We start from the raw sequence: 12,118 nt of genomic DNA on the forward strand, positions 1-12,118 counted from the left end.
TCTAAAGTCTAAACGATGTCGTCGTCAACGGTTTTGACTGTAATAGCAAACTATAATAAAACAATAGTTGTTCCGGAATAATCTCCAACTAGCAGGTATTACAGACACTTCTAAGACGAGCTAAGACCGGTGTTAGCTTAGCGGCTGAGCTGGGTGTTCAAATTCGTATTATGAAACTTAGTCTCGAACAAGGCACAAAAATAAGGAAGACATTTAGTTCGTTTTTACTTGGACCTTCAAAACTTACATGGCAAATAATTTTATTAGATTCCAGAGAGAGTTCATTGTTATTATCAAATTTCAATTAGTTTAAATTAACAATGGGCTTTGATTAATTAATTGCACAATTGACAACTCAGCAGTGCCAAATTTGGTATAATAGTCGATTTTCATCACATTTTTTCATTTAATTGAATACAAATATGACAGTTCTACGAAAGACTAGGCGGCATGTTCGAAAGGCTATAGCCTGCGCCATGGCCAAAAAAAACAAATATGGCATTAAGGTAGACTTGCACTAATGGGACACCTCAATCGCATGTTAATTTGTCTCTGAATGGCTTCTTAAGCTTTCTTTACTAGTCTCCTTTAATAAATGTATATCGAGCAATGTCTTCCCTAATTCCCCAGTTCGGAATCCCCGGATCATAGTGCGTGCTGTTTCTATTAAATCTGGGACGTCCCTCATTCGGCCGTCATAATCGCGTACACGTCTTATTCGGTTGAATTTTGTACTGCCAGCAATTAATACCTAAAACAATTATAACATAATAACGATAATGGCGGATTCCTTCCCGCCTTAATTATCTTAGAAAATCTATTCGGTAATTTTCTGTATAAAAACATTATCTTGAATTGGTATGATATTTCATTTCAATGTTAATTTAAGCCAAAATTAACACAACATTTTGCGTTTCAGGCCAAATTGCCAACAACTGTTCTAAAAACATAAATCTAATAGAAACAAACTTAAAATTAACTAATATTACGATTACGGTTTGATAAGTCTTTTTAATAAAGAATAATTGTTCCAGCCAATAAGTTTTATCAACATAGTCTTATAGAGGACTATACATTTAGTCCACTGTTTTTATAGTTTTTTTTCCTTCCAAATAATAGGCGTTCCGGCTTCCAAACAAAGCCCTCTAAATAGGCATCTGTTTTTTTTTTTCTATTGGACCTTCATATGTCCCAAATCTCTTTCCACCCACGCATTTTTTAAGCAACAGGAACTAGTTATAATATTGTGTGATCTACATTTAATAGGATGTGAAATTGTGACTATTTATGATCAAAATTAATAAAGAAAGCAATTTACTTCTTGTAGTTGTATCAAAAAACTTTGTTCCATTAAGAGTTATTTTCACCCTGAATCAGCAATTAGATTGTCTGTAGCCTTTGTAATAATTTAAGTTACCAGATTGTTGCAGTCTTAATGCAAACAAAAAGTTATAACAAACAAACAAAGTAGCCAGTGAAAATAGCATACCCTATTAATATCATCGGTTGGCTCCTCCAATCCCATATATTCTACATATTTAAAGTTCTCATGAGCATTGAGCCAGTACAGCAAATAGTCAGCTATTATCTCTTCACCAACTAAATGGTCTTGTAAAGATGCGCAAAGCGCCAGCTTTAAACCCATCTCTACATTGGTTACCGATGGCTCTAAAATACCTATAAACGTAGGAGAATAAAATAAAATGAAGTAATTTTATTATAGACTTTGAGACTTATAAAAACTCAATTATGTAAATTGTTTTTATTACTTAGAATACTAGACTAGATTTAAATAAGGAATTAAATGAGATAAGAAAAACTATGGAAAAAACCTTGAAACTGCTCATAATATGACCACAATGGTTCTTAAAATGTTAATGCATGTATGATTAGTGCATACAAACTACATTACACAAACAAATAAGTTTTTTTACTACTTATATGGTATTGTATGAAAAAAAAAACTATATACATATATATTTTATTAAACTGTTGAATGTATATATAATACAACTAGAAATCTTACCAGGTGTATCAAACATGAAAATATGGGGATTGCTATTTATCCTTATCTTAGTATGCATACTCTTCGTAACTCCAGCTACTGCGCCAACTTGTAAAGCATGTTTCTGGTGAGTATTCTTACTTCTGAGCATGTTTATTAAAGAAGATTTACCCACATTAGGTACACCAATTATCAATACATTGTAATCTTGTTCTTCACTTCTATTATATCTGATAATAACAATTAGAGGCATTTAGAGAATAATAATAAATCATTTTTTTGATAGTTATAGATATTTCATAAAAAAAATTATCAATTAAATAGTTAAATCTAAACATTTCAGTTACAAATTACCTGTTGGAGTCCTTTATCAGGTCTATCATTAGCGGTTTGAGTATTTTAAGTCCTCTGCATAACTGATCTTTACTGTTTGTAAACACCACATGTTTTACACCTTCTTCTGTCATTAACTGATCCTTGATTCTTGGTACTAATGATCTAATGGCTAAGTCTTTCTTATTTAACACTAATATATGTGGTTTTGCACCTGTTATTGTACTTGTAAAAATGGGATTTCTCCCAGAAAAAGGAATTCTTGCGTCATGAACTTCCATGACACAATCGACGGATTTTAATTTCCTCTGTATCTGTTTTAAACCTTTATTCATGTGCCCAGGAAACCAACGCAGTAAATCTTTGGCTACGTACGGGCATGTTTTTCTAAAACTGTACGCTGCTGCATCAAATTTTAATGCCATTCTTATCAGAGGTTATGTTTACGTATAATATCAAACGTAAATCACACCATATTTTTTTTAACTATCAATATTATGTAATATAACATATTATGACATAAACAATTGCATTTACGTGCTGTGTTATATGCATATAAATAAATTAAGGAGAAAAGACACAACTTTTTATCAAAACAAATAAACTCGGCACTTGTCCAATGTCAACGTATTTATTGAATGTCAGTTGTCAAGTACCATAGATCCCGAAGAAAATAGATTTCCTTCCTCCATTATAATTGAATGGAATCGTCAATTGAAAAATACAGTAAGTATATGTTATATATTTTATAACGTGTATTTCTCTATGTGGTGTAGTAAAACCTCATCTCAATATTCTAATAACTATTGTATAATAGGCAATGTAGGTTATTTTTATTAGATTTATTTATTAAAAGCCGCGGCAACAAGGCCACACATAATAATAAACAGGATAGAAGAAGTTATACATTTTGCAACCAATGTGTGTCCACGATGATAGGTGCACAAACATAACGCTTAAAAGATACCAATGTTTACAATCACTAAGTCTACACAGACAAACATTATCGATATAGGATCACAATCAAAAGACCTCAAATTACAAATTACCTTGAATTATATTGAGACGTCAATATAAAAATATATTTAGAATAAAGTTCTAAATTAGTAATTACTATTGCGATTTATGATCACCGAACGAATTTACCTATGTAACATTCTCTACATGCCAGTTAATTTGATATAAAAAATCATAAAACCCGTCAACTAATGACATTCAAAATAAACACTTCACAATAATTCACAATATTTTTATTCTAAGAGATAAAGTTCACGTAATACAAATAGGTAGGAGGCCCTCAAGATGTCGAAGACGTTTATGTTGGAGCCTGATTTAATCGCAGCCGGTGAAAATGCAATGCCAGATCTCAATAACGATTTAGTTTTAGCAAAAAACTTTTTGAAACAGCAAAGTGCAGCTACTGCAGATTCTTTGTGAGTATTCCAAACAATATTTAATTTACAGCCAGATTATAGATACTTATAAGTTGCAGCACTATATCAGAAATACAAGTTGTACCTAATTACTACATAGAATCTTCTAAACTACCTACGACTCGTAAGTTACATAAGTTATCAAACGTAATAGGTATCTACTAGTAACTAATAACTATTTAGACGCTTTCAGTAGTACAGCGTTAGTGAAGAATATTTATAGTCGCTAGTTTTTTTATTGAACGGGCTCATCTGCCCATGGACACTTTCAATGCCAGAGGGCTTGCGTGTGCGTTGCCGGCCTTTTAAGAATACAGTTACTAAGTACTACAGCAATCGATACATTTAAAAGAACATCATCTTTGTTACCCACTTAATTAATACTACTTTCTTGTATAATTTACTTAATAAACATTTCAAGGTATGACCACCTCGTTGACATAGTTCAGAAGATTCTGACACAGAAACCGCCAAATGTAGTTGATAACTTTGAGCAATATTCATGGGAAGTGAAGCAAGAGAAATTTCGGCCAAACTTCGACTTACTTAACGATGTCTATTTATCGCCGTCTCAACTAACCATTGTGCGGAGGGTGGACGAAATGTTTCGTGTAATTAATTATTGTTAAACTTATAACTGTTACTTTATAACTAAAAGCCACATTACAGTCTGACCTCCATTTTAGAGGTTTAATCTACGAGAACCGACCGTCACTGATATCTCTCCAGTAGGCTTATTATGTAATTGCAATACTAATTCAAAATCAGATTTAAAATTGGTTCTCTCTAAAAAAGTGTCAATGCTGAATATTTATGTGAAAATAATTATTAATTTAATAATTATTTAATTATATAACGATGAAACAGATTTTCGATATGGTTTTCTCAGTCGCGCTGATGTTCCAAATTTGGATACAAGGTACGAAAATTGATTATAGAAATAGGAATTGTTTTTGAAGCTACAGAGTAGGCGAGGTTATTAACCTTATGTCTAGAATAACAATATTATTTGCCTTCCAAGCGGGTTAAAACACTATAACCGGTAGATACCGGCAAACATCTTGAACAAATATCCTTGCCAGCACAGAAGCGATTTTTAGGCGGGCGGTAGTGCGCGGCGGCGCGGACGTGTCGACCGCGTTATTGGTAAATCAGTTGACTTTTGTGCCCCGCTTTCCCCCACTCCCTTGTTTAATCTCAAGAAGTTTGGCGGTATCTGTACTTCAATTAAAATAATTAAATAAAATCTGTAGCTAGTAGCCAGTAAGTCGCAGAAATTGGAGGAAGTAGGCGAAGAGGAACAGGAATTAGATCTGGAAGAAGAAGATGCGAAACCTCGGATATCTGACCTCATAGATAATAACTATTACTTCAAACAGGTGACTATTTAATGTGTTATCTGCGTCATTGCTACGAAAAAAGAGCAAGGAGTAATAAAACTCTAAAATCCTTTAAATGATGAAGAAATAATAGTACATAACCATTTGCAAAAATATCGTATAGGTACAACAATGATTTGTTCTCATATTCTGTCAGCCGCAAAGCCGTGTCAATTTAGTAGTTGTTTTCACCTCGACAATAAACTTTGGTGCAAAAAAGAATAATACATATTAAGAAATGAATTTCTTGAGATACAATTTTAAGTCCTTATGAATTTTTCTGAGCAATGCGACAATCGTCAAGCACGTAAGCTGCACTTTTACATTTAATTCCAGGCGGGATATGGTTTACCAGAAAATGAATGCTATGCCCTTTACATTGCTCTTAATATGTTGGCTATCAAAGAACCAGTTGCCACAGTTAGGTGAGTATTTTCTGTAAAAAAAATATTTTACTTAATATCCAACGTTTTGTCTAAATCAAATATAAAGAAAATTCTCGTGTCACGGTGTTTGTTATTAAATTCCTCCGAAATGGGTCTGTGCAATTTTGTGTGCATATCGTTTAGGTCTGCAAATCGGACATCTATTTTTCATACCCCTAAATGTTAAGGATGGTCACCCACTAATTTTTTTAGACAATTTATTTTTTATGATACAGCATAAAAAAATACATACAACGATCGACCTCTATTATTATAGTAGATAGTAATTTTTATTGAACTAAATTTTTTTTCCTAGAAATAATATACATGGCAAAACAACATTTGCCGGGTCAGCTAGTCTTAATATACCTATAGAAAGGTTTTCAGACCAAATGGTTTTAAATTCTTGTTTTTTATTCTGATTCAGATTCTTCGGTAAATTATATGGTACGAAAGCTAATTACTACATTGCGGAAACAGACTTAACAATTGAGGAGCTGGATCGAAGGATTCGGGTAAATTGATAATAAAACGAAATTATTAATAAAATAGTTTTAAATCCAATCTAATAAATTAATTGTAAACGCTGATTATTACGCTATGTAAAATCATTTAATAAAGTTATGGAAATGTGGCTAGTCTTACGCTGGTATATAAAAAACACCGCTTCAAACTATAAGTTCTAGGCCTAATATTTGCGTATACGGGGTATAATCTAGTTAATTTTAGTAGAGACATTCATAATATATACAGATCTCTCATACTGTTTGCGCAGTGTTGGCCTAGTGGCTTCAGCGTGCGGCTCTTATCCGTGAAGTCGTAGGTTCGATTCCCGGCTGTGCACCAATAGACTTTCATCTATTTGCACAATTAACATCGTGAGGAAACCGGCTTGCCTTAGACCCGTAAAGTCGACGTCGTGTGTCAGGCACAAGAGTCTGATCAGTGATCACCTACTTGTCTATTTGATTGACGAATGATCATGAAACAGATACAGAAATTTGAGGCCCAGACCTAAAAGGTTGTAGCCCAACTATTTTTTTTTTATTCATACTTTTTGCCCTATTGTAAAATATAGTATTAAAAACTTATGAAGCATGAAAAAAATAATTCAGTCACTGATAAAACGCAGAATCAGTAATCTAAATCTTGGTAACTAAAAATAATAATTTATTATGTGAAGGAGTTCGATATGAAGGATATGCCTGGTGAAGGAGAAGGTATGGATGAAGATAGGACTCATGAAGCGGAGGAGCAGAAAGAAATAAGTAAGAATTTTTTTTTTTAAACAATTCACACTAATTGACCTAGTCCCATGCTAAGCTGGTGAAGCTTGTGCTATGGGTACTAGCAGTCGCAGTCAGGGGTACTAACCACTAGACCAATGAGTTGTCAAATTCAAATTCAATTAATTATTTCAATTGCAAGGAATCTTTTAAACACGAAAACTATAAAATTAATTAAATTAATTTTAAATCACACTACTATTTTCAGTTATTTTGCTTCTAGACTGATACTCCTACATTCACCTCATAACTTTCCTCTCTCGTAAACTTATCGTTAACAGCTGTTGAGAGCACCTCGCGCTCGATACCGTCTATCTCTCTCCATATGTTCGATGCAACCGATCAAAATGAGTATATATACCATACAGTTTTTCAAACAAGTACTAAAATAATGGTTCTAGTGGGTGAAGGCGAGACACGGGAAGAGAAACCCAAAGAGCCAGTTCCTCCCAAATTGCCTCCAATTCCTGTATCTACGTGGCAGCCACCTCCGCCCATACCAGTTGAAAGACCAGGCCAAGGGGTTAATAAGAAAGTATGTTTCGGTTTTGAATTACTCTGTAACTTTATAAAACAAATATATGTTGTAGTATGTGCTATAGACCAGTGCAGATAGCCTTTAAAAATAATAAAAAGTGAAAAAAATTACAGTAGGATGAAACCCATTAAAATAGCAGGGAATATGATCAAAATGAAAGGAAAAATAAATTACGGTCGATCTGAGGTCGGGAAGGGGCAGGGGGGGGGAGTTTTAAGGGTAAAAAACGGTTTATCTCGATTTCCGGCAAAACTAAAAGTCCTATCAAAGAAAACTTAATGGCAAAGTTGTAGGTCATAAAAAGATCTACAACTTTTGTATTCACACATTTTTCACATAACTTCAAAATTTATGTGAAAAATTCAAAAAACCAACTTTTTGGTTTTTTATTTCTATCTTTTACAAAAATTTATTTTTTTAAACGAAATTTGGTGAAAACTTACCTTATTATGTCCCAAATATACTGTAATTTATTTGATTAAAAATATTTATTTTTTCACCTTATTTTGAATTAATATCGAAAAAACACCCTAATTTTCAATCGAAAATTCTGACGTCAAAATTTCAGCTTTTTTCAAAAAGTTGGTGTGCTTTCAGTTCGTTGAAATCTCTACTTTCTTATGGTAAAAAAATATATATATATATTACCATAGTAAATCTTCTCAGAAAATGCAAAAAATCGTATGCAGTAACGCCCAGACCCGTCGTCCCCTTCCCTACTTCTCTATGAAATACGAAAATTTTATCCCATCTAAAGGCTAAAAATTTTTTTTAAGGTCACTCAGATATATATAAGTTATCTTAAAATAGTAATAAATAGGCATCTAATTAACCTAAGCTTAAGCATGAAAGCAATCAAATTTATAGGTGTATTGGGTATGCAATTTGCCTGGGGAATCTTGGATATGCCTTCCTGACCTGACACCTGACCAGGTCCGAGTGGCCCGTCTCTCTGTCAGATGTATGACTGGTGATTTGGATGCTGAGGTGAGATTCTGTTGAATACTTTTAATAATTATCATATTCAGTATTCTGTTGTATCTGTATGTATTACTTATTAAGTAATATTTTTAGATGTGTGTGTATTTCATATTCAGTATCGATACAGTATTAAGAACTCTTCTGGATATATCGACGACTCGAAATTCAGAAGTTTAAGCCTTTTATGAGAATCAATGCGACATACTATACAGAAGCAGAATATATGAGATGAAGAGTGTTCAGAGGAGTTGTTCAGACTAATACCTGCAGCTCAGTTTCATCGGACGTCAAGGCAGAATACAAAATATCATCCGTATCACCTTGACGTCCGTCGTTCCACAACCGAGTGCAATTAAGGCGATTCTGCCGCGCACCACCACTATGTGGAACCAGCTGCCCACTGAGGTTTCGACTTAGGGTCCTTCAAGAAAAGAGAGTACCATTTCTTAAAAGGCCGGCAGCGCGCTTGCGAGCCTTCTGGCAGTGCGAGTGTCCATGGGCGGCGGTAGCCCTTATCATCAGATGAGCCTCCTTCCCCTCTGCCTCCTGTAACATAAAATAAAAGGATAATTTATTAAGTTTAATACATCGTAGTATTTTAACAGGCTTCTAATGTTTTATAGATACAAACATTTCCGCCATTCGATGGTACGGAGCGTAATTATCTTCGTGCTCAAATAGCTCGAATCCAGGCAGCTACGTCTATCGCACCTCAGGGCTTCTTCACTTTTGGTTCTGGAGAGGAGGAGGAAGATATTGATATGGAAGAAGGAGCTGGTACACAATTAAGTTTCATTAACTAGAAGTTGGTTTAATTACTTGAGCATTACGAACTGTTTATGTGCGAGTGTGAGGGATGATTCTATAATAGAGTGAAGAGTAAAATTACAAAAGTTATGAAAGACAATTCTGGGTCGACCTATCTCAGTATATCGGATTTTTTTTTGGCTTTGTTGTTAATGAGATTTTTTCCCCTGAAATGTTTGTTTATAAAATGTGAATAATTTTATAAGGTTTTCGACTACATACATTTACATTATGTAACAATGGAACAATCAAATTGGTTAAATGCTAGATGTTTGAGTATGTAGAAAACGCGTTTATGTTTTTTTAGCGAATAAAGTTCAAATATTTGTTACAAATAAGTATTAAGTAATGTAAAAAACCAACTTACATTTTGTATGGAATTATTAATAAAGCTCTAATATTAATAGTAATGTAAATTTATTCCAGGTGATTTAGCTTTCAATCCCAACCCCTTCTACCAAGGGCACACGTTAAAGGATCTACTGGACACCAATTTAACATATTGGGTGCATCACGGAAGACATATTTTGAAACAGGGAAGAACCATTTGGTGGAACCCTAATGCTGGAATGGTTAATATGATTTTACTAAGGCCTATCTATTACTTGAAATAAGACAGGCCTATTTCATTTTTCCATTTAGCTAGAATAACATTTTTGGGCTTAGTTGTCCTGCTTTTTTAATAGGAAGAGGGGTTAGAAGAAGAAGAGGACGAGGGTCCACCTCCAGTGCAACCGGAGAGTGGCCCTTCTCTTTTCACCCCGCTATCAGAGGATGCTCACTTAGAAGGACTCCCAGCTTGGACCCCTCGAGTCAGTTCTACTCTTTCCCCGGATAGAGCCCTCGTTAGCTTGAGAAGCAACGTGTGGCCTGGGGCTGTGGCGTATGCCACTACTGGAAAGTATGCTTTAGTAGTTTTGTTATAAAAATAAATAAATCAGTGGCGCTACAACCTCTTTTAGGTCTAGGCCTCAGATTTCTGAATCTGTTTCATGATCATTTTTAAATCTAATAGGCAAGTAGGTGATCAGCCTCCAGTGCCTGATATACGCCGTCGACTTTTTAGTTCTAAGACATGTCGGTTTCCTCACGATGTTTTTCTTCACCGTTCGAGCGAATGTTTAATACGCACATAGAAAGTCCATGGGTGCCGGGGATCGAACTTACGACCTCAGGGATGAGAGTCCCACGCTGAAGCCACTAGGCCAACACTGCTCAGTTAGTTTTGTTATACATACCTACTATATTTAGTTAACTTGCAATCTTTCAGTGATATGAATGTACACAATTATCTTGTTGTGTGCTAGAAACAACTAGTGAACTAACAAAGGAAATAAGTAAGACAATTCATAACAGTACTTACGTCTATTTTTTGGCATCGGATTATTTATTTATTTATGCTTTATTACCTTATTCACAAACATACATTTTAGTTTGTTTTGACAAGTTTTATTTAAGTTTGTTATGACAAGAATACAAAAAAAAACATGTTACAAAAGTTATAAGGCAACGGGCGGATTACCAAAATACGCCAAGATTTTTTTTAGTTTTTGTCACTTAATCATCAAGTATCCAAATCGCCAGATAAATATTTGTTCCACGGTTCAAATGTCTAATCAGGTGAAGAAGTACCTAACTCGTAACTTGCTCGATACCAATAGAAGCCATTTGTAAATTCGTAGGAGATCAGAATGTATGTATGTCGGCTGGGGATTGAAGTACCAGCCGCCAAATTTTTCTCCACTCCAACTGCCTCGGCCTGAAGATGAATACATGGTTGGACCTGAGGTTATGGAAATGGCAGATCCTACTTTCGCTGATGAAGAGGTAAATTCATTCGTTTATTTTCGTAACTCTTCCAGTTCCACGAAAAAAAACCTAACGGTTTTTAAGTAAAGGTCCAGTCAGCCAGAGTGGCTCATATGTACAATGTACATGCTAAACCAAAACTCACTTTCTGGTAAAATTTTTAAAACAACCTAACCTAACCTAACCTACTTATTCATAAAAAATACATCAGATTAAATTTTGGTTGCACCGTTTTTACTATTTAGGTATTAGTAGTCATCACAACGAAAACAAATTTTAGCGGAAAGCCTATCCTTCGTGATAAAACTATTCTACGCTAGCTGTCCCCGCGAAACCGCGAACTTTCTTTCCCTTTAATATGTTTTTTTAGCCTACCTTTTTAGTGTGCTACCCCATAGATACGAAAAAAAATATTTATTTATTTATATTCTTTTTTACTTTCCATAAAACCTTCCCCAGAGTTCAAGGAATAAATAAAAATTACTCGAGTTGGTCTTACCGTCTTCGATTTTTGAGCTTAGCAACATATTTTGCGATTGATTTTCATTTATATAGATTAGGAACTTGCGTCAGGGATAAGAAATCTTTCGCTTTCTACATATCAAATCATAATTTTGCATTAAAGAAAAAACTGGGGTGTTTCAGGCATATCGTATTGCTCATTTGCCTCCACCCCCACTGCCAGAACTACCTGGAGAGGGAGAAGGTGCCTTTGGAGAAGAGGAGGAAGATGAAGATTAATATCATTATAATAAACATTATTTAGTTGTGAGCGATTTTATTGGCATTGTATAATAGAATTGTAATTTTCGATTGAAAAATTTTGAGCTTTTTAACTCGCCTATCTCTTTCATCACAGCGTGCATACAATTTTGACAGAAAAAGACGAGTCACTTAATATGACCGTTTCTTTGTTATAAGATTTTATAGTACTTTTTTTTAACAATGTAATAGTCCGGTCAATCTATACATTGCAAGCTACCAGAATTACCATCAAGCTGAAACTGAGTAAACTTGTTCAAAATTCTCCATCGTTACGACCCATGGAAAAAAATTAAGTCAAGGCCAAATGTCAAAAAAAGGTTTTTTTCGGGATTTTCTTCAAAACGGCAAGTTTTATTG

The 12,118-nt window shown here is 34.3% G+C and overlaps 2 protein-coding genes across 3 annotated transcripts; one reads left to right on the forward strand and one right to left on the reverse strand.

Moving 5' to 3' along the window:
• Nucleotides 1-2,890, reverse strand: LOC125054751 (mitochondrial GTPase 1). Of its 2 annotated transcripts, none has more exons than XM_047656804.1 (4): nt 2,360-2,890; nt 2,027-2,235; nt 1,490-1,677; nt 1-751 (listed from the first exon to the last, which is right to left on the reverse strand). In XM_047656804.1, the coding sequence occupies exons 1-4, from the start codon at nt 2,761-2,763 to the stop codon at nt 542-544; spliced, it is 1,011 nt and encodes a 336-aa protein (XP_047512760.1). In that variant the 5' UTR covers nt 2,764-2,890; the 3' UTR covers nt 1-541. The 2 variants fall into 2 exon arrangements, with proteins under 2 accessions (XP_047512760.1, XP_047512761.1); XM_047656805.1 differs by lacking the exon at nt 1-751 and adding an exon at nt 1,170-1,253 and having other exon boundaries at nt 2,360-2,889.
• A 546-nt stretch (nt 2,891-3,436) lies between these two features.
• Nucleotides 3,437-11,768, forward strand: LOC125054940 (radial spoke head protein 6 homolog A). Its single transcript, XM_047657091.1, has 13 exons — nt 3,437-3,771; nt 4,193-4,382; nt 5,025-5,150; nt 5,487-5,575; nt 6,003-6,090; nt 6,759-6,843; nt 7,263-7,396; nt 8,267-8,386; nt 9,004-9,157; nt 9,614-9,759; nt 9,874-10,088; nt 10,870-11,014; nt 11,642-11,768. The coding sequence occupies exons 1-13, from the start codon at nt 3,641-3,643 to the stop codon at nt 11,735-11,737; spliced, it is 1,719 nt and encodes a 572-aa protein (XP_047513047.1). The 5' UTR covers nt 3,437-3,640; the 3' UTR covers nt 11,738-11,768.
• The last annotated feature ends 350 nt before the right edge of the window (nt 11,769-12,118 follow it).

Source organism: Pieris napi, chromosome 12 (genome assembly GCF_905475465.1).
Source record: "Pieris napi chromosome 12, ilPieNapi1.2, whole genome shotgun sequence".
Lineage (NCBI taxonomy): Eukaryota > Metazoa > Arthropoda > Insecta > Lepidoptera > Pieridae > Pieris > Pieris napi.